Source organism: Oncorhynchus keta, chromosome 14 (genome assembly GCF_023373465.1).
Source record: "Oncorhynchus keta strain PuntledgeMale-10-30-2019 chromosome 14, Oket_V2, whole genome shotgun sequence".
Taxonomy (NCBI): domain Eukaryota; kingdom Metazoa; phylum Chordata; class Actinopteri; order Salmoniformes; family Salmonidae; genus Oncorhynchus; species Oncorhynchus keta.
In genome coordinates this window covers 7,436,720-7,456,719 of record NC_068434.1, presented here as the reverse complement: position 1 = coordinate 7,456,719, position 20,000 = coordinate 7,436,720, and the positions used below count along the sequence as shown (strand labels likewise).

General features: G+C 46.9%; 1 protein-coding gene across 1 annotated transcript in view; it reads left to right on the top strand.

The window, feature by feature from the left end:
- The window catches only part of LOC118380010 (extracellular matrix organizing protein FRAS1-like), a 423,703-nt gene that overhangs the window by 207,213 nt on the left and 196,490 nt on the right, over positions 1-20,000 (top strand). Inside the window, 1 exon segment of the mRNA XM_052462665.1 lies at positions 19,816-19,971. Coding sequence (XP_052318625.1) covers positions 19,816-19,971 — 156 coding nt within the window.

Genomic DNA, 20,000 nt, shown 5'->3' with positions numbered 1-20,000 from the left:
GTCAAACGTCTCATTCCAAAATCATGGGCATTAATATGGAGTTGGTCCCCCCTTTGCTGCTATAACAGCCTCCACTCTTCTGGGAAGGCTTTCCACAAGCTGATGGAACATTGCTGCGGGGACTTGCTTCCATTCAGTCACAAGAGCATTAGTGAGGTCGGGCACTGATGTTGGGCGATTAGGCCTGCAGTCGGCTCGCAGTCGGCGTTCCAATTCATCCCAAAGGTGTTTGATCAAATTTCAAATTCAAATATTATTGGTCACATACACATGGTTAGCAGAAGTTAACGCGAGTGTAGCGAAATGCTTGTGCTTCTAGTTCCCGACAGTGCAGCAATATCTAGCAAGTAATATAACAAATTCACAACAACTACCTAAAACACACAAATGTAAAGGGATGGAATAAGAATATGTACATATAAATATAATAAATAATATATAAATATATGGATGAACGATGGTGTAACGGATTTCCTCCTCTTCGTCCGAGGAGGAGGAAGGATCGGACATGGTAAGTGTTCATGATGATATTTCATTAAGGAAGAGGAAGGATCAGACATGGTAAGTGTTCATGATGATATTTCATTAAGGAGGAGGAAGGATCGGACATGGTAAGTGTTCATGATGATATTTCATTAAAACTCAGAACACTAAACAATAACTGATAAAAACACTCACACAGAAACAAACACCCACGAAAACACAGGTGGAAAAAAAAGCTACCTAAGTATGATTCTCAATCAGAGACAACTAACGACACCTGCCTCTGATTGAGAACCATACTAGGACTGCCCACCCCAACTCACGCCCTGACCATATAAAAAAAAGATAAAAACAAAGGAACTAAGGTCAGAACGTGACAGTACCCGCCCCAAAGGTGCGGATTCCGGCCGCAAAACCTGAACCTATAGGGGTTCAGGTCTGAGGGTCTGGGTGGGCGTCTGTCCGCGGTGGCGGCTCTGGCGCGGGTTCATGGACCCCACTTCACCACAGTTTTTGTCCGCCTCCTCAACCGCCCCCGTGGCCTCTTACGAGCGGCGACCCTCGCCTGCCGACCTCCGACTGGGGACCCTAGCCATGGGTCCCCAATGGACGGGAGATTCCGGGCAGCGCCGGACAGGCGGGAGACCAGGCGGTGTCAGAGGAAGGCCCTAACAATTGTGAAAGACTCCATCCACCCTAGTCATAGACTGTTCTCTCTGCTACCGCATGGCAAGCGGTACCCGGAGCGCCAAGTCTAGATCCAAGAGGCTTCTAAACAGCTTCTACCCCCCAAGCCATGAGACTCCTGAACATCTAGTCACATGGCTACCCAGACTATTTACATTGTCCCCCCCCCCATTCTACACCACTGCCACTATCTGTTGTTATCATCTACGCATAGTCACTTTAATTAACTACCTACATGTACATATTACCTCAATTACTTTGACTAACTGGTGCCACCGCACATTGACTCTGTACCAGTACCTGTTTATAGCCTCACTATTGTTATTGTACTGCTGCTCTTTAATTACTTGTTGCTTTTGTTTCTTATTGTTATTCATACAACTGCATTGTTGGGCTTGTCAGTAAGCATTTGACACCTGCCTCTGATTGAGAACCATACTAGGTCGAACAGAAACCATACGAGGTCGAACAGAAACCATACTAGGTCGAACAGAAACCATACTAGGTCGAACAGAAACCATACTAGGTCGAACAGAAACCATACTAGGTCGAACAGAAACCATACTAGGTCGAACAGAAACCATACTAGGTCGAACAGAAACCATACTAGGTCGAACAGAAACCATACTAGGTCGAACAGAAACCATACTAGGTCGAACAGAAACCATACTAGGTCGAACAGAAACCATACTAGGTCGAACAGAAACCATACTAGGTCGAACAGAAACCATACTAGGTCGAACAGAAACCATACTAGGTCGAACAGAAACCATACATAGAAAAACAAACATAGAAAAACAAACATAGAAAAACAAACATAGAAAAACAAACATAGAAAAACAAACAGCCCAATGTAAGTTGTTGTTGTGTTCGGGGCATGTGACTAATAATATTGGATTAGATTTTATGTAGAATTTTATGTTCCTTTTGATGACATAGAAGTCCGTTCTTGCGTTGTCTCTCAGCTCGTTCACACCTTTGTAGAAGTTACCTGTGGTGCTGATGTTTAGGCCGAGGTATGTATAGTTTTTTTTTGTGTGCGACAGTGTTTAGATGGAATTTGTATTTGTGGTCCTGGCAACTGGACCTTCTTTTTTGAACACCATTATTTTTTATCTTACTGAGATTTACTGTCGGGTCTGACAGAATCTGTGCAGAAGTCCCAAGTGTTGCTTTAGGCCCTCCTTGGTTGGGGACAGAAGCACCAGATCATCAGCAAACAGTTGACATTTAACTTCAGATTCTAGTAGGGTGAGGCCGGGAGCTGCAGACTGTTCTAGAGCCCTCGCCAGTTCATTAATATACATGTTGAATAGGGTGAGGCCGGGTGCTGCAGACTGTTCTAGAGCCCTCGCCAGTTCATTAATATACATGTTGAATAGGTTGAGGCCGGGAGCTGCAGACTGTTCTAGAGCCCTCGCCAATTCATTAATATACATGTTGAATAGGGTGAGGCCGGGTGCTGCAGACTGTTCTAGAGCCCTCGCCAATTCATTAATATACATGTTGAATAGGGTGAGGCCGGGAGCTGCAGACTGTTCTAGAGCCCTCGCCAATTCATTAATATACATGTTGAATAGGGTGAGGCCGGGAGCTGCAGACTGTTCTAGAGCCCTCGCCAGTTCATTAATATACATGTTGAATAGGGTGAGGCCGGGAGCTGCAGACTGTTCTAGAGCCCTCGCCAATTCATTAATATACATGTTGAATAGGGTGAGGCCGGGTGCTGCAGACTGTTCTAGAGCCCTCGCCAATTCATTAATATACATGTTGAATAGGCTGAGGCCGGGTGCTGCAGACTGTTCTAGAGCCCTCGCCAGTTCATTAATATACATGTTGAATAGGGTGAGGCCGGGTGCTGCAGACTGTTCTAGAGCCCTCGCCAGTTCATTAATATACATGTTGAATAGGCTGAGGCCGGGTGCTGCAGACTGTTCTAGAGCCCTCGCCAATTCATTAATATACATGTTGAATAGGCTGAGGCCGGGTGCTGCAGACTGTTCTAGAGCCCTCGCCAATTCATTAATATACATGTTGAATAGGGTGAGGCCGGGAGCTGCAGACTGTTCTAGAGCCCCGCCAGTTCATTAATATACATGTTGAATAGGGTGAGGCCGGGAGCTGCAGACTGTTCTAGAGCCCTCGCCAGTTCATTAATATACATGTTGAATAGGGTGAGGCCGGGTGCTGCAGAATGTTCTAGAGCCCTCGCCAGTTCATTAATATACATGTTGAATAGGGTGAGGCCGGGAGCTGCAGACTGTTCTAGAGCCCTCGCCAATTCATTAATATACATGTTGAATAGGGTGAGGCCGGGTGCTGCAGAATGTTCTAGAGCCCTCGCCAGTTCATCAATATACATGTTGAATAGGCTGAGGCCGGGTGCTGCAGAATGTTCTAGAGCCCTCGCCAGTTCATCAATATACATGTTGAATAGGCTGAGGCCGGGTGCTGCAGACTGTTCTAGAGCCCTCGCCAATTCATTAATATACATGTTGAATAGGCTGAGGCCGGGTGCTGCAGACTGTTCTAGAGCCCTCGCCAGTTCATTAATATACATGTTGAATAGGCTGAGGCCGGGAGCTGCAGACTGTTCTAGAGCCCTCGCCAGTTCATTGATATACATGTTGAATAGGGTGAGGCCATGTTGAATAGGGGAGCTGCAGACTGTTCTACAGCCCTCGCCAATTCATTAATATACATGTTGAATAGGCTGAGGCCGGGTGCTGCAGACTGTTCTAGAGCCCTCGCCAATTCATTAATATACATGTTGAATAGGCTGAGGCCGGGTGCTGCAGACTGTTCTAGAGCCCTCGCCAATTCATTAATATACATGTTGAATAGGGTGAGGCCGGGAGCTGCAGACTGTTCTAGAGCCCTCGCCAATTCATTAATATACATGTTGAATAGGGTGAGGCCGGGTGCTGCAGACTGTTCTAGAGCCCTCGCCAATTCATTAATATACATGTTGAATAGGGTGAGGCCGGGTGCTGCAGACTGTTCTAGAGCCCTCGCCAATTCATTAATATACATGTTGAATAGGGTGAGGCCGGGAGCTGCAGACTGTTCTAGAGCCCTCGCCAATTCATTAATATACATGTTGAATAGGGTGAGGCCGGGTGCTGCAGACTGTTCTAGAGCCCTCGCCAGTTCATTAATATACATGTTGAATAGGGTGAGGCCGGGTGCTGCAGACTGTTCTAGAGCCCTCGCCAGTTCATTAATATACATGTTGAATAGGGTGAGGCCGGGTGCTGCAGACTGTTCTAGAGCCCTCGCCAATTCATTAATATACATGATGAATAGGGTGAGGCCGGGTGCTGCAGACTGTTCTAGAGCCCTCGCCAGTTCATTAATATACATGTTGAATAGGGTGAGGCCGGGAGCTGCAGACTGTTCTAGAGCCCTCGCCAATTCATTAATATACATGTTGAATAGGGTGAGGCCGGGTGCTGCAGACTGTTCTAGAGCCCTCGCCAATTCATTAATATACATGTTGAATAGGCTGAGGCCGGGTGCTGCAGACTGTTCTAGAGCCCTCGCCAGTTCATTAATATACATGTTGAATAGGGTGAGGCCGGGTGCTGCAGACTGTTCTAGAGCCCTCGCCAGTTCATTAATATACATGTTGAATAGGGTGAGGCCGGGTGCTGCAGACTGTTCTAGAGCCCTCGCCAGTTCATTAATATACATGTTGAATAGTGTGAGGCCGGGTGCTGCAGACTGTTCTAGAGCCCTCGCCAATTCATTAATATACATGTTGAATAGGGTGAGGCCGGGTGCTGCAGACTGTTCTAGAGCCCTCGCCAGTTCATTAATATACATGTTGAATAGGGTGAGGCCGGGAGCTGCAGACTGTTCTAGAGCCCTCGCCAGTTCATTAATATACATGTTGAATAGGGTGAGGCCGGGTGCTGCAGACTGTTCTAGAGCCTCGCCAGTTCATTAATATACATGTTGAATAGGGTGAGGCCGGGAGCTGCAGACTGTTCTAGAGCCCTCGCCAGTTCATTAATATACATGTTGAATAGGGTGAGGCCGGGTGCTGCAGACTGTTCTAGAGCCCTCGCCAGTTCATTAATATACATGTTGAATAGGGTGAGGCCGGGTGCTGCAGACTGTTCTAGAGCCCTCGCCAGTTCATTAATATACATGTTGAATAGGGTGAGGCCGGGTGCTGCAGACTGTTCTAGAGCCCTCGCCAGTTCATTAATATACATGTTGAATAGGGTGAGGCCGGGAGCTGCAGACTGTTCTAGAGCCCTCGCCAATTCATTAATATACATGTTGAATAGGGTGAGGCCGGGTGCTGCAGACTGTTCTAGAGCCCTCGCCAGTTCATTAATATACATGTTGAATAGGGTGAGGCCTGGGTGCTGCAGACTGTTCTAGAGCCCTCGCCAATTCATTAATATACATGTTGAATAGGGTGAGGCCGGGTGCTGCAGACTGTTCTAGAGCTCTCGCCAATTCATTAATATACATGTTGAATAGGCTGAGGCCGGGTGCTGCAGACTGTTCTAGAGCCCTCACCAGTTCATTAATATACATGTTGAATAGGGTGAGGCCGGGTGCTGCAGACTGTTCTAGAGCCCTCGCCAGTTCATTAATATACATGTTGAATAGGGTGAGGCCGGGAGCTGCAGACTGTTCTAGAGCCCTCGCCAATTCATTAATATACATGTTGAATAGGGTGAGGCCGGGTGCTGCAGACTGTTCTAGAGCCCTCGCCAGTTCATTAATATACATGTTGAATAGGGTGAGGCCGGGTGCTGCAGACTGTTCTAGAGCCCTCGCCAGTTCATTAATATACATGTTGAATAGGGTGAGGCCGGGTGCTGCAGACTGTTCTAGAGCCCTCGCCAATTCATTAATATACATGTTGAATAGGGTGAGGCCGGGTGCTGCAGACTGTTCTAGAGCCCTCGCCAGTTCATTAATATACATGTTGAATAGGGTGAGGCCGGGAGCTGCAGACTGTTCTAGAGCCCTCGCCAATTCATTAATATACATGTTGAATAGGGTGAGGCCGGGTGCTGCAGACTGTTCTAGAGCCCTCGCCAATTCATTAATATACATGTTGAATAGGGTGAGGCCGGGTGCTGCAGACTGTTCTAGAGCCCTCGCCAATTCATTAATATACATGTTGAATAGGGTGAGGCCGGGTGCTGCAGACTGTTCTAGAGCTCTCGCCAATTCATTAATATACATGTTGAATAGGCTGAGGCCGGGTGCTGCAGACTGTTCTAGAGCCCTCACCAGTTCATTAATATACATGTTGAATAGGGTGAGGCCGGGTGCTGCAGACTGTTCTAGAGCCCTCACCAGTTCATTAATATACATGTTGAATAGGGTGAGGCCGGGTGCTGCAGACTGTTCTAGAGCCCTCGCCAGTTCATTAATATACATGTTGAATAGGGTGAGGCCGGGTGCTGCAGACTGTTCTAGAGCCCTCACCAGTTCATTAATATACATGTTGAATAGGGTGAGGCCGGGTGCTGCAGACTGTTCTAGAGCCCTCGCCAGTTCATTAATATACATGTTGAATAGGCTGAGGCCGGGTGCTGCAGACTGTTCTAGAGCCCTCGCCAATTCATTAATATACATGTTGAATAGGGTGAGGCCGGGTGCTGCAGACTGTTCTAGAGCCCTCGCCAATTCATTAATATACATGTTGAATAGGGTGAGGCCGGGTGCTGCAGACTGTTCTAGAGCCCTCGCCAATTCATTAATATACATGTTGAATAGGGTGAGGCCGGGAGCTGCAGACTGTTCTAGAGCCCTCGCCAGTTCATTAATATACATGTTGAATAGGGTGAGGCCGGGAGCTGCAGACTGTTCTAGAGCCCTCGCCAGTTCATTAATATACATGTTGAATAGGGTGAGGCCGGGTGCTGCAGACTGTTCTAGAGCCCTCGCCAGTTCATTAATATACATGTTGAATAGGGTGAGGCCGGGAGCTGCAGACTGTTCTAGAGCCCTCGCCAGTTCATTAATATACATGTTGAATAGGGTGAGGCCGGGAGCTGCAGACTGTTCTAGAGCCCTCGCCAATTCATTAATATACATGTTGAATAGGGTGAGGCCGGGTGCTGCAGACTGTTCTAGAGCCCTCGCCAATTCATTAATATACATGTTGAATAGGCTGAGGCCGGGTGCTGCAGACTGTTCTAGAGCCCTCACCAGTTCATTAATATACATGTTGAATAGGGTGAGGCCGGGAGCTGCAGACTGTTCTAGAGCCCTCGCCAGTTCATTAATATACATGTTGAATAGGGTGAGGCAGGGAGCTGCAGACTGTTCTAGAGCCCTCGCCAGTTCATTAATATACATGTTGAATAGGGTGAGGCCGGGTGCTGCAGATGTTCTAGAGCCCTCGCCAGTTCATTAATATACATGTTGAATAGGGTGAGGCCGGGAGCTGCAGACTGTTCTAGAGCCCTCGCCAATTCATTAATATACATGTTGAATAGGGTGAGGCCGGGTGCTGCAGAATGTTCTAGAGCCCTCGCCAGTTCATTAATATACATGTTGAATAGGCTGAGGCCGGGTGCTGCAGACTGTTCTAGAGCCCTCGCCAATTCATTAATATACATGTTGAATAGGCTGAGGCCGGGTGCTGCAGACTGTTCTAGAGCCCTCGCCAATTCATTAATATACATGTTGAATAGGGTGAGGCCGGGTGCTGCAGACTGTTCTAGAGCCCTCGCCAATTCATTAATATACATGTTGAATAGGCTGAGGCCGGTGCTGCAGACTGTTCTAGAGCCCTCACCAGTTCATTAATATACATGTTGAATAGGGTGAGGCCGGGTGCTGCAGACTGTTCTAGAGCCCTCGCCAGTTCATTAATATACATGTTGAATAGGGTGAGGCCGGGAGCTGCAGACTGTTCTAGAGCCCTCGCCAATTCATTAATATACATGTTGAATAGGGTGAGGCCGGGTGCTGCAGACTGTTCTAGAGCCCTCGCCAGTTCATTAATATACATGTTGAATAGGGTGAGGCCGGGTGCTGCAGACTGTTCTAGAGCCCTCGCCAATTCATTAATATACATGATGAATAGGGTGAGGCCGGGTGCTGCAGACTGTTCTAGAGCTCTCGCCAATTCATTAATATACATGTTGAATAGGCTGAGGCCGGGTGCTGCAGACTGTTCTAGAGCCCTCACCAGTTCATTAATATACATGTTGAATAGGGTGAGGCCGGGTGCTGCAGACTGTTCTAGAGCCCTCGCCAGTTCATTAATATACATGTTGAATAGGGTGAGGCCGGGAGCTGCAGACTGTTCTAGAGCCCTCGCCAATTCATTAATATACATGTTGAATAGGGTGAGGCCGGGTGCTGCAGACTGTTCTAGAGCCCTCGCCAGTTCATTAATATACATGTTGAATAGGGTGAGGCCGGGTGCTGCAGACTGTTCTAGAGCCCTCGCCAGTTCATTAATATACATGTTGAATAGGGTGAGGCCGGGTGCTGCAGACTGTTCTAGAGCCCTCGCCAGTTCATTAATATACATGATGAATAGGGTGAGGCCGGGTGCTGCAGACTGTTCTAGAGCCCTCGCCAGTTCATTAATATACATGTTGAATAGGGTGAGGCCGGGAGCTGCAGACTGTTCTAGAGCCCTCGCCAATTCATTAATATACATGTTGAATAGGGTGAGGCCGGGTGCTGCAGACTGTTCTAGAGCCCTCGCCAATTCATTAATATACATGTTGAATAGGCTGAGGCCGGGTGCTGCAGACTGTTCTAGAGCCCTCGCCAATTCATTAATATACATGTTGAATAGGGTGAGGCCGGGAGCTGCAGACTGTTCTAGAGCCCTCGCCAGTTCATTAATATACATGTTGAATAGGGTGAGGCCGGGTGCTGCAGACTGTTCTAGAGCCCTCGCCAATTCATTAATATACATGATGAATAGGGTGAGGCCGGGTGCTGCAGACTGTTCTAGAGCTCGCCAATTCATTAATATACATGTTGAATAGGCTGAGGCCGGGTGCTGCAGACTGTTCTAGAGCCCTCACCAGTTCATTAATATACATGTTGAATAGGGTGAGGCCGGGTGCTGCAGACTGTTCTAGAGCCCTCGCCAGTTCATTAATATACATGTTGAATAGGGTGAGGCCGGGAGCTGCAGACTGTTCTAGAGCCCTCGCCAATTCATTAATATACATGTTGAATAGGGTGAGGCCGGGTGCTGCAGACTGTTCTAGAGCCCTCGCCAGTTCATTAATATACATGTTGAATAGGGTGAGGCCGGGTGCTGCAGACTGTTCTAGAGCCCTCGCCAGTTCATTAATATACATGTTGAATAGGGTGAGGCCGGGTGCTGCAGACTGTTCTAGAGCCCTCGCCAATTCATTAATATACATGTTGAATAGGGTGAGGCCGGGTGCTGCAGACTGTTCTAGAGCCCTCGCCAGTTCATTAATATACATGTTGAATAGGGTGAGGCCGGGAGCTGCAGACTGTTCTAGAGCCCTCGCCAATTCATTAATATACATGTTGAATAGGGTGAGGCCGGGTGCTGCAGACTGTTCTAGAGCCCTCGCCAATTCATTAATATACATGTTGAATAGGCTGAGGCCGGGTGCTGCAGACTGTTCTAGAGCCCTCGCCAATTCATTAATATACATGTTGAATAGGGTGAGGCCGGGTGCTGCAGACTGTTCTAGAGCTCTCGCCAATTCATTAATATACATGTTGAATAGGCTGAGGCCGGGTGCTGCAGACTGTTCTATAGCCCTCACCAGTTCATTAATATACATGTTGAATAGGGTGAGGCCGGGTGCTGCAGACTGTTCTAGAGCCCTCACCAGTTCATTAATATACATGTTGAATAGGGTGAGGCCGGGTGCTGCAGACTGTTCTAGAGCCCTCGCCAGTTCATTAATATACATGTTGAATAGGGTGAGGCCGGGTGCTGCAGACTGTTCTAGAGCCCTCACCAGTTCATTAATATACATGTTGAATAGGGTGAGGCCGGGTGCTGCAGACTGTTCTAGAGCCCTCGCCAATTCATTAATATACATGTTGAATAGGGTGAGGCCGGGTGCTGCAGACTGTTCTAGAGCCCTCGCCAATTCATTAATATACATGTTGAATAGGGTGAGGCCGGGAGCTGCAGACTGTTCTAGAGCCCTCGCCAGTTCATTAATATACATGTTGAATAGGGTGAGGCCGGGTGCTGCAGACTGTTCTAGAGCCCTCGCCAGTTCATTAATATACATGTTGAATAGGGTGAGGCCGGGTGCTGCAGACTGTTCTAGAGCCCTCACCAGTTCATTAATATACATGTTGAATAGGGTGAGGCCGGGAGCTGCAGACTGTTCTAGAGCCCTCGCCAATTCATTAATATACATGTTGAATAGGGTGAGGCCGGGTGCTGCAGACTGTTCTAGAGCCCTCGCCAGTTCATTAATATACATGTTGAATAGGGTGAGGCCGGGAGCTGCAGACTGTTCTAGAGCCCTCGCCAATTCATTAATATACATGTTGAATAGGGTGAGGCCGGGAGCTGCAGACTGTTCTAGAGCCCTCGCCAATTCATTAATATACATGTTGAATAGGGTGAGGCCGGGAGCTGCAGACTGTTCTAGAGCCCTCGCCAGTTCATTAATATACATGTTGAATAGGGTGAGGCCGGGAGCTGCAGACTGTTCTAGAGCCCTCGCCAATTCATTAATATACATGTTGAATAGGGTGAGGCCGGGTGCTGCAGACTGTTCTAGAGCCCTCGCCTGTTCTAGAGCCCTCACCCATTCATTAATATACATGTTGAATAGGCTGAGGCCGGGTGCTGCAGACTGTTCTAGAGCCCTCACCAGTTCATTAATATACATGTTGAATAGGGTGAGGCCGGGAGCTGCAGACTGTTCTAGAGCCCTCGCCAGTTCATTAATATACATGTTGAATAGGGTGAGGCCGGGAGCTGCAGACTGTTCTAGAGCCCTCGCCAGTTCATTAATATACATGTTGAATAGGGTGAGGCCGGGTGCTGCAGAATGTTCTAGAGCCCTCGCCAGTTCATTAATATACATGTTGAATAGGGTGAGGCCGGGAGCTGCAGACTGTTCTAGAGCCCTCGCCAATTCATTAATATACATGTTGAATAGGGTGAGGCCGGGTGCTGCAGAATGTTCTAGAGCCCTCGCCAGTTCATCAATATACATGTTGAATAGGCTGAGGCCGGGTGCTGCAGACTGTTCTAGAGCCCTCGCCAATTCATTAATATACATGTTGAATAGGGTGAGGCCGGGTGCTGCAGACTGTTCTAGAGCCCTCGCCAATTCATTAATATACATGTTGAATAGGGTGAGGCCGGGTGCTGCAGACTGTTCTAGAGCTCTCGCCAATTCATTAATATACATGTTGAATAGGCTGAGGCCGGGTGCTGCAGACTGTTCTAGAGCCCTCACCAGTTCATTAATATACATGTTGAATAGGGTGAGGCCGGGTGCTGCAGACTGTTCTAGAGCCCTCGCCAGTTCATTAATATACATGTTGAATAGGGTGAGGCCGGGAGCTGCAGACTGTTCTAGAGCCCTCGCCAATTCATTAATATACATGTTGAATAGGGTGAGGCCGGGTGCTGCAGACTGTTCTAGAGCCCTCGCCAGTTCATTAATATACATGTTGAATAGGGTGAGGCCGGGTGCTGCAGACTGTTCTAGAGCCCTCGCCAGTTCATTAATATACATGTTGAATAGGGTGAGGCCGGGTGCTGCAGACTGTTCTAGAGCCCTCGCCAATTCATTAATATACATGATGAATAGGGTGAGGCCGGGTGCTGCAGACTGTTCTAGAGCCCTCGCCAGTTCATTAATATACATGTTGAATAGGGTGAGGCCGGGCAGCTGCAGACTGTTCTAGAGCCCTCGCCAATTCATTAATATACATGTTGAATAGGGTGAGGCCGGGTGCTGCAGACTGTTCTAGAGCCCTCGCCAGTTCATTAATATACATGTTGAATAGGGTGAGGCCGGGAGCTGCAGACTGTTCTAGAGCCCTCGCCAATTCATTAATATACATGTTGAATAGGGTGAGGCCGGGTGCTGCAGACTGTTCTAGAGCCCTCGCCAATTCATTAATATACATGTTGAATAGGGTGAGGCCGGGTGCTGCAGACTGTTCTAGAGCCCTCACCAGTTCATTAATATACATGTTGAATAGGGTGAGGCCGGGTGCTGCAGACTGTTCTAGAGCCCTCACCAGTTCATTAATATACATGTTGAATAGGGTGAGGCCGGGTGCTGCAGACTGTTCTAGAGCCCTCGCCAGTTCATTAATATACATGTTGAATAGGGTGAGGCCGGGTGCTGCAGACTGTTCTAGAGCCCTCACCAGTTCATTAATATACATGTTGAATAGGGTGAGGCCGGGTGCTGCAGACTGTTCTAGAGCCCTCGCCAGTTCATTAATATACATGTTGAATAGGCTGAGGCCGGGTGCTGCAGACTGTTCTAGAGCCCTCGCCAATTCATTAATATACATGTTGAATAGGGTGAGGCCGGGTGCTGCAGACTGTTCTAGAGCCCTCGCCAATTCATTAATATACATGTTGAATAGGGTGAGGCCGGGAGCTGCAGACTGTTCTAGAGCCCTCGCCAGTTCATTAATATACATGTTGAATAGGGTGAGGCCGGGTGCTGCAGACTGTTCTAGAGCCCTCGCCAGTTCATTAATATACATGTTGAATAGGGTGAGGCCGGGTGCTGCAGACTGTTCTAGAGCCCTCACCAGTTCATTAATATACATGTTGAATAGGCTGAGGCCGGGAGCTGCAGACTGTTCTAGAGCCCTCGCCAGTTCATTAATATACATGTTGAATAGGGTGAGGCCGGGAGCTGCAGACTGTTCTAGAGCCCTCGCCAGTTCATTAATATACATGTTGAATAGGGTGAGGCCGGGAGCTGCAGACTGTTCTAGAGCCCTCGCCAGTTCATTAATATACATGTTGAATAGGGTGAGGCCGGGAGCTGCAGACTGTTCTAGAGCCCTCGCCAATTCATTAATATACATGTTGAATAGGGTGAGGCCGGGAGCTGCAGACTGTTCTAGAGCCCTCGTCAATTCATTAATATACATGTTGAATAGGCTGAGGCCGGGTGCTGCAGACTGTTCTAGAGCCCTCGCCAGTTCATTAATATACATGTTGAATAGGGTGAGGCCGGGTGCTGCAGACTGTTCTAGAGCCCTCGCCAGTTCATTAATATACATGTTGAATAGGCTGAGGCCGGGAGCTGCAGAATGTTCTAGAGCCCTCGCCAGTTCATTAATATACATGTTGAATAGGCCGAGGCCGGGAGCTGCAGAATGTTCTAGAGCCCTCGCCAGTTCATTAATATACATGTTGAATAGGGTGAGGCCGGGTGCTGCAGACTGTTCTAGAGCCCTCGCCAGTTCATTAATATACATGTTGAATAGGGTGAGGCCGGGAGCTGCAGACTGTTCTAGAGCCCTCGCCAGTTCATTAATATACATGTTGAATAGGGTGAGGCCGGGAGCTGCAGACTGTTCTAGAGCCCTCGCCAGTTCATTAATATACATGTTGAATAGGGTGAGGCCGGGAGCTGCAGACTGTTCTAGAGCCCTCGTCAATTCATTAATATACATGTTGAATAGGCTGAGGCCGGGTGCTGCAGACTGTTCTAGAGCCCTCGCCAGTTCATTAATATACATGTTGAATAGGGTGAGGCCGGGAGCTGCAGACTGTTCTAGAGCCCTCGCCAGTTCATTAATATACATGTTGAATAGGGTGAGGCCGGGTGCTGCAGACTGTTCTAGAGCCCTCGCCAATTCATTAATATACATGTTGAATAGGGTGAGGCCGGGTGCTGCAGAATGTTCTAGAGCCCTCGCCAATTCATTAATATACATGTTGAATAGGGTGAGGCCGGGTGCTGCAGACTGTTCTAGAGCCCTCGCCAATTCATTAATATACATGTTGAATAGGGTGAGGCCGGGAGCTGCAGACTGTTCTAGAGCCCTCGCCAGTTCATTAATATACATGTTGAATAGGGTGAGGCCGGGTGCTGCAGACTGTTCTAGAGCCCTCGCCAATTCATTAATATACATGTTGAATAGGCTGAGGCCGGGTGCTGCAGACTGTTCTAGAGCCCTCGCCAATTCATTAATATACATGTTGAATAGGGTGAGGCCGGGAGCTGCAGACTGTTCTAGAGCCCTCGCCAATTCATTAATATACATGTTGAATAGGGTGAGGCCGGGTGCTGCAGACTGTTCTAGAGCCCTCGCCAGTTCATTAATATACATGTTGAATAGGGTGAGGCCGGGTGCTGCAGACTGTTCTAGAGCCCTCGCCAATTCATTAATATACATGTTGAATAGGGTGAGGCCGGGAGCTGCAGACTGTTCTAGAGCCCTCGCCAGTTCATTAATATACATGTTGAATAGGGTGAGGCCGGGAGCTGCAGACTGTTCTAGAGCCCTCGCCAGTTCATTAATATACATGTTGAATAGGGTGAGGCCGGGTGCTGCAGACTGTTCTAGAGCCCTCGCCAGTTCATTAATATACATGTTGAATAGGCTGAGGCCGGGAGCTGCAGACTGTTCTAGAGCCCTCGCCAATTCATTAATATACATGTTGAATAGGGTGAGGCCGGGTGCTGCAGACTGTTCTAGAGCCCTCGCCAGTTCATTAATATACATGTTGAATAGGCTGAGGCCGGGAGCTGCAGACTGTTCTAGAGCCCTCGCCAATTCATTAATATACATGTTGAATAGGGTGAGGCCGGGTGCTGCAGACTGTTCTAGAGCCCTCGCCAATTCATTAATATACATGTTGAATAGGGTGAGGCCGGGTGCTGCAGACTGTTCTAGAGCCCTCGCCAATTCATTAATATACATGTTGAATAGGGTGAGGCCGGGAGCTGCAGACTGTTCTAGAGCCCTCGCCAATTCATTAATATACATGTTGAATAGGCTGAGGCCGGGTGCTGCAGACTGTTCTAGAGCCCTCGCCAATTCATTAATATACATGTTGAATAGGGTGAGGCCGGGAGCTGCAGACTGTTCTAGAGCCCTCGCCAGTTCATTAATATACATGTTGAATAGGGTGAGGCCGGGAGCTGCAGACTGTTCTAGAGCCCTCGCCAATTCATTAATATACATGTTGAATAGGGTGAGGCCGGGTGCTGCAGACTGTTCTAGAGCCCTCGCCAATTCATTAATATACATGTTGAATAGGGTGAGGCCGGGTGCTGCAGACTGTTCTAGAGCCCTCGCCAATTCATTAATATACATGTTGAATAGGGTGAGGCCGGGAGCTGCAGACTGTTCTAGAGCCCTCGCCAGTTCGTTGATATACAGGGTGCATTCAGACCCTTGACTTTTTCCACATTTTGTTATGTTACAGCCTTATTCTAAAATGTATTAAATTGTTTATTTTCCTCATCAATCTGCACACAATACATCCTAATGACAAAAAAAATCTCAGAGGATTCTGTTTTCATATTTCTGTTTCCTATGTTTAATACACAGCTACAATTTTTAAAAAAATCTGTTTTCTATTTGTCATTATGGGGTATTGTGATGTCATTATGGGGTATTGTGATGTCATTATGGGGTATTGTGATGTCATTATGGGGTATTGTGATGACATTATGGGGTATTGTGATGACATTATGGGGTATTGTGTGTAGATTGCTGAGGGCACATTTTTTCATTCATTTTAGAATTTTTGATTTTGCTGTGGTCTGATAGGGGTGTCAGTGGGCTGACTGTGAACGCTCTGAGAGACTCTGGGCTGAGGTCAGTGATAAAGTAGTCTACAGTACTACTGCCAAGAGATGAGCTATAGGTGCAATTACTGTAGGAGTCCCCTTGAAGCCTACCTACCATGTAAATACCCAGCGCGCGACAGAGCTGCAGGAGTTGTGACCCGTTTTTGTTGGTTATGTTGTCGTAATTGTGCCTAGGGGGGCATATGGGTGAGGGAATGCTGTCACATCCAGGCAGGTGTTTGTCCCCCCTGTGTGCTGGGGGTGTCAGGTTCTTGTCCAGTTCTGGCATTTAGGTCGCCACAGACTAGCACTTGTCTCTGGGCCTGGAAATGATTGATTTCCTGGAGGAAGAAGCTGTCTCTCTCTCTCTCTCTGTCCCTCTCTCTCTCTCTCTCTCTCTCTCTGTGTGTCCCTCTCTCTCTCTGTGTGTCCATCTCTCTCTCTCTGTGTGTCCATCTCTCTCTCTCTGTGTCCCCCTCTCTCTCTCTCTGTCCCTCTCTCTCTCTCTCTGTCCCTCTCTCCCTCTCTCTGTCCCTCTCTCCCTCTCTCTGTCCCTCTCTCTCTCTCTCTGTCCCTCTCTCTCCCTCTCCCTCTCCCGCTCTCGCTCTCGCTCTCGCAAGGTGTCTGCCAGCTTGCGACAGCAGCCAGCTACACCATCAGATAACAGATAGATAGGGAGCGGTGGAACAAGTCATTATTCTACCCATAGAGATATTTAGAAGGTACACTCTTTTTACATGGTCTATGGACAGTTACAGGTACAGGTACACTCTTTTATATGGTCTATGGACAGTTACAGTTACAGGTACACTCTTTTATATGGTTTCCCATAAAACATGGTCTACGGACAGTTTAGCATATAACCCTAATGGTTAAGGTTAGGATACAGGGAGGTTCTATAACCCTAATGGTTAAGGTTAGGATACAGGGAGGTTCTATAACCCTAATGGTTAAGGTTAGGATACAGGGAGGTTCTATAACCCTAATGGTTAAGGTTAGGATACAGGGAGATTCTATAACCCTAATGGTTGGTTAGGATACAGGGAGATTCTATAACCCTAATGGTTAGGATACAGGGAGGTTCTATAACCCTAATGGTAAAGGTTAGGATACAGGGAGATTCTATAACCCTAATGGGTAAGGTTAGGATACAGGAGATTCTATAACCTAATGGTTAGGATACAGGGAGATTCTATAACCTAATGGTTAGGATACAGGGAGATTCTATAACCTAATGGTTAGGATACAGGGAGATTCTATAACCCTAATGGTTAGGATACAGGGAGATTCTATAACCCTAATGGTTAGGATACAGGGAGATTCTATAACCCTAATGGTTAGGATACAGGGAGATTCTATAACCCTAATGGTTAGGATACAGGGAGATTCTATAACCCTAATGGTTAGGATACAGGGAGATTCTATAACCCTAATGGTTAGGATACAGGGAGATTCTATAACCCTAATGGTTAGGATACAGGGAGATTCTATAACCCTAATGGGTAAGGTTAGGATACAGGGAGATTCTATAACCCTAATGGTTAAGGTTAGGATACAGGGAGATTCTATAACCCTAATGGTTAGGATACAGGGAGATTCTATAACCCTAATGGGTAAGGTTAGGATACAGGGAGATTCTATAACCCTAATGGTTAGGATACAGGGAGATTCTATAACCTAATGGTTAGGATACAGGAGATTCTATAACCCTAATGGTTAAGGTTAGGATACAGGGAGATTCTATAACCCTAATGGGTAAGGTTAGGATACAGGGAGATTCTATAACCCTAATGGTTAAGGTTAGGATACAGGGAGATTCTATAACCCTAATGGTTAAGGTTAGGATACAGGGAGATTCTATAACCCTAATGGTTAAGGTTAGGATACAGGGAGATTCTATAACCCTAATGGTTAGGATACAGGGAGATTCTATAACCCTAATGGTTAAGGTTAGGATACAGGGAGATTCTATAACCCTAATGGTTAAGGTTAGGATACAGGGAGATTCTATAACCCTAATGGTTAGGATACAGGGAGATTCTATAACCCTAATGGTTAAGGTTAGGATACAGGGAGATTCTATAACCCTAATGGTTAGGATACAGGGAGATTCTATAACCCTAATGGTTAAGGTTAGGATACAGGGAGATTCTATAACCCTAATGGTTAAGGTTAGGATACAGGGAGATTCTATAACCCTAATGGTTAAGGTTAGGATACAGGGAGATTCTATAACCCTAATGGTTAGGATACAGGGAGATTCTATAACCCTAATGGTTAGGATACAGGGAGATTCTATAACCCTAATGGTTAAGGTTAGGATACAGGGAGATTCTATAACCCTAATGGTTAAGGTTAGGATACAGGGAGATTCTATAACCCTAATGGTTAAGGTTAGGATACAGGGAGATTCTATAACCCTAATGGTTAAGGTTAGGATACAGGGAGATTCTATAACCCTAATGGTTAAGGTTAGGATACAGGGAGATTCTATAACCCTAATGGTTAAGGTTAGGATACAGGGAGATTCTATAACCCTAATGGGTAAGGTTAGGATACAGGGAGATTCTATAACCCTAATGGTTAAGGTTAGGATACAGGGAGATTCTATAACCCTAATGGGTAAGGTTAGGATACAGGGAGATTCTATAACCCTAATGGTTAGGATACAGGGAGATTCTATAACCCTAATGGTTAGGATACAGGGAGATTCTATAACCCTAATGGTTAAGGTTAGGATACAGGGAGATTCTATAACCCTAATGGTTAAGGTTAGGATACAGGGAGATTCTATAACCCTAATGGTTAAGGTTAGGATACAGGGAGATTCTATAACCCTAATGGGTAAGGTTAGGATACAGGGAGATTCTATAACCCTAATGGGTAAGGTTAGGATACAGGGAGATTCTATAACCCTAATGGGTAAGGTTAGGATACAGGGAAGGTTCTATAACCCTAATGGTTAAGGTTAATCTACAGGGAGGTTCTATAACCCTAATGGGTAAGGTTGGGATACAGGGAGATTCTATAACCCTAATGGTTAGGATACAGGGAGATTCTATAACCCTAATGGTTAGGATACAGGGAGATTCTATAACCCTAATGGTTAAGGTTAGGATACAGGGAGGTTCTATAACCCTAATGGTTAAGGTTAGGATACAGGGAAGGTTCTATAACCCTAATGGTAAAGGTTAGGATACAGGGAGGTTCTATAACCCTAATGGTTAAGGTTAGGATACAGGGAAGGTTCTATAACCCTAATGGTTAAGGTTAGGATACAGGGAGGTTCTATAACCCTAATGGTTAAGGTTAGGATACAGGGAAGGTTCTATAACCCTAATGGTAAAGGTTAGGATACAGGGAGGTTCTATAACCCTAATGGTTAAGGTTAGGATACAGGGAAGGTTCTATAACCCTAATGGTAAAGGTTAGGATACAGGGAGGTTCTATAACCCTAATGCTTAAGGTTAGGATACAGGGATGTTCTATAACCCTAATGGTTAGGATACAGGGAGGTTCTATAACCCTAATGGTTAGGATACAGGGAGGTTCTATAACCCTAATGGTAAAGGTTAGGATACAGGGAGGTTCTATAACCCTAATGGGTAAGGTTAGGATACGGGGAGGTTCTATAACCCTAATGGTTAAGGTTAGGATACAGGAAGGTTCTATAACCCTAATGGGTAAGGTTAGGATACAGGGAAGGTTCTATAACCCTAATGGTTGGGATACAGGGAGGTTCTATAACCCTAATGGTTAGGATACAGGGATGTTCTATAACCCTAATGGTTAAGGTTAGGATACATGGAGGTTAAACTGACACCAGATCGGTTTGTACGGGCGATGTCTACCCAAAGTTGCGATGTGTGACCTTTGCCCTCTCTCTCTCTGTTCCCAGAATGCAGCAGTAATTGCCAGCGCTGTGTGGCAGACCTCCAGACCGGCATGGGCAGTGTGTGTCTGTGGTGTAAGGTTGCTAGGACCCTGTTGCTGGGAGACCACTGTGTCTCCCACTGTCCTCAAGGTCACTACCCCTGGCATGGAGCCTGTAAGAGTACGTTTACACACACACACACACACACA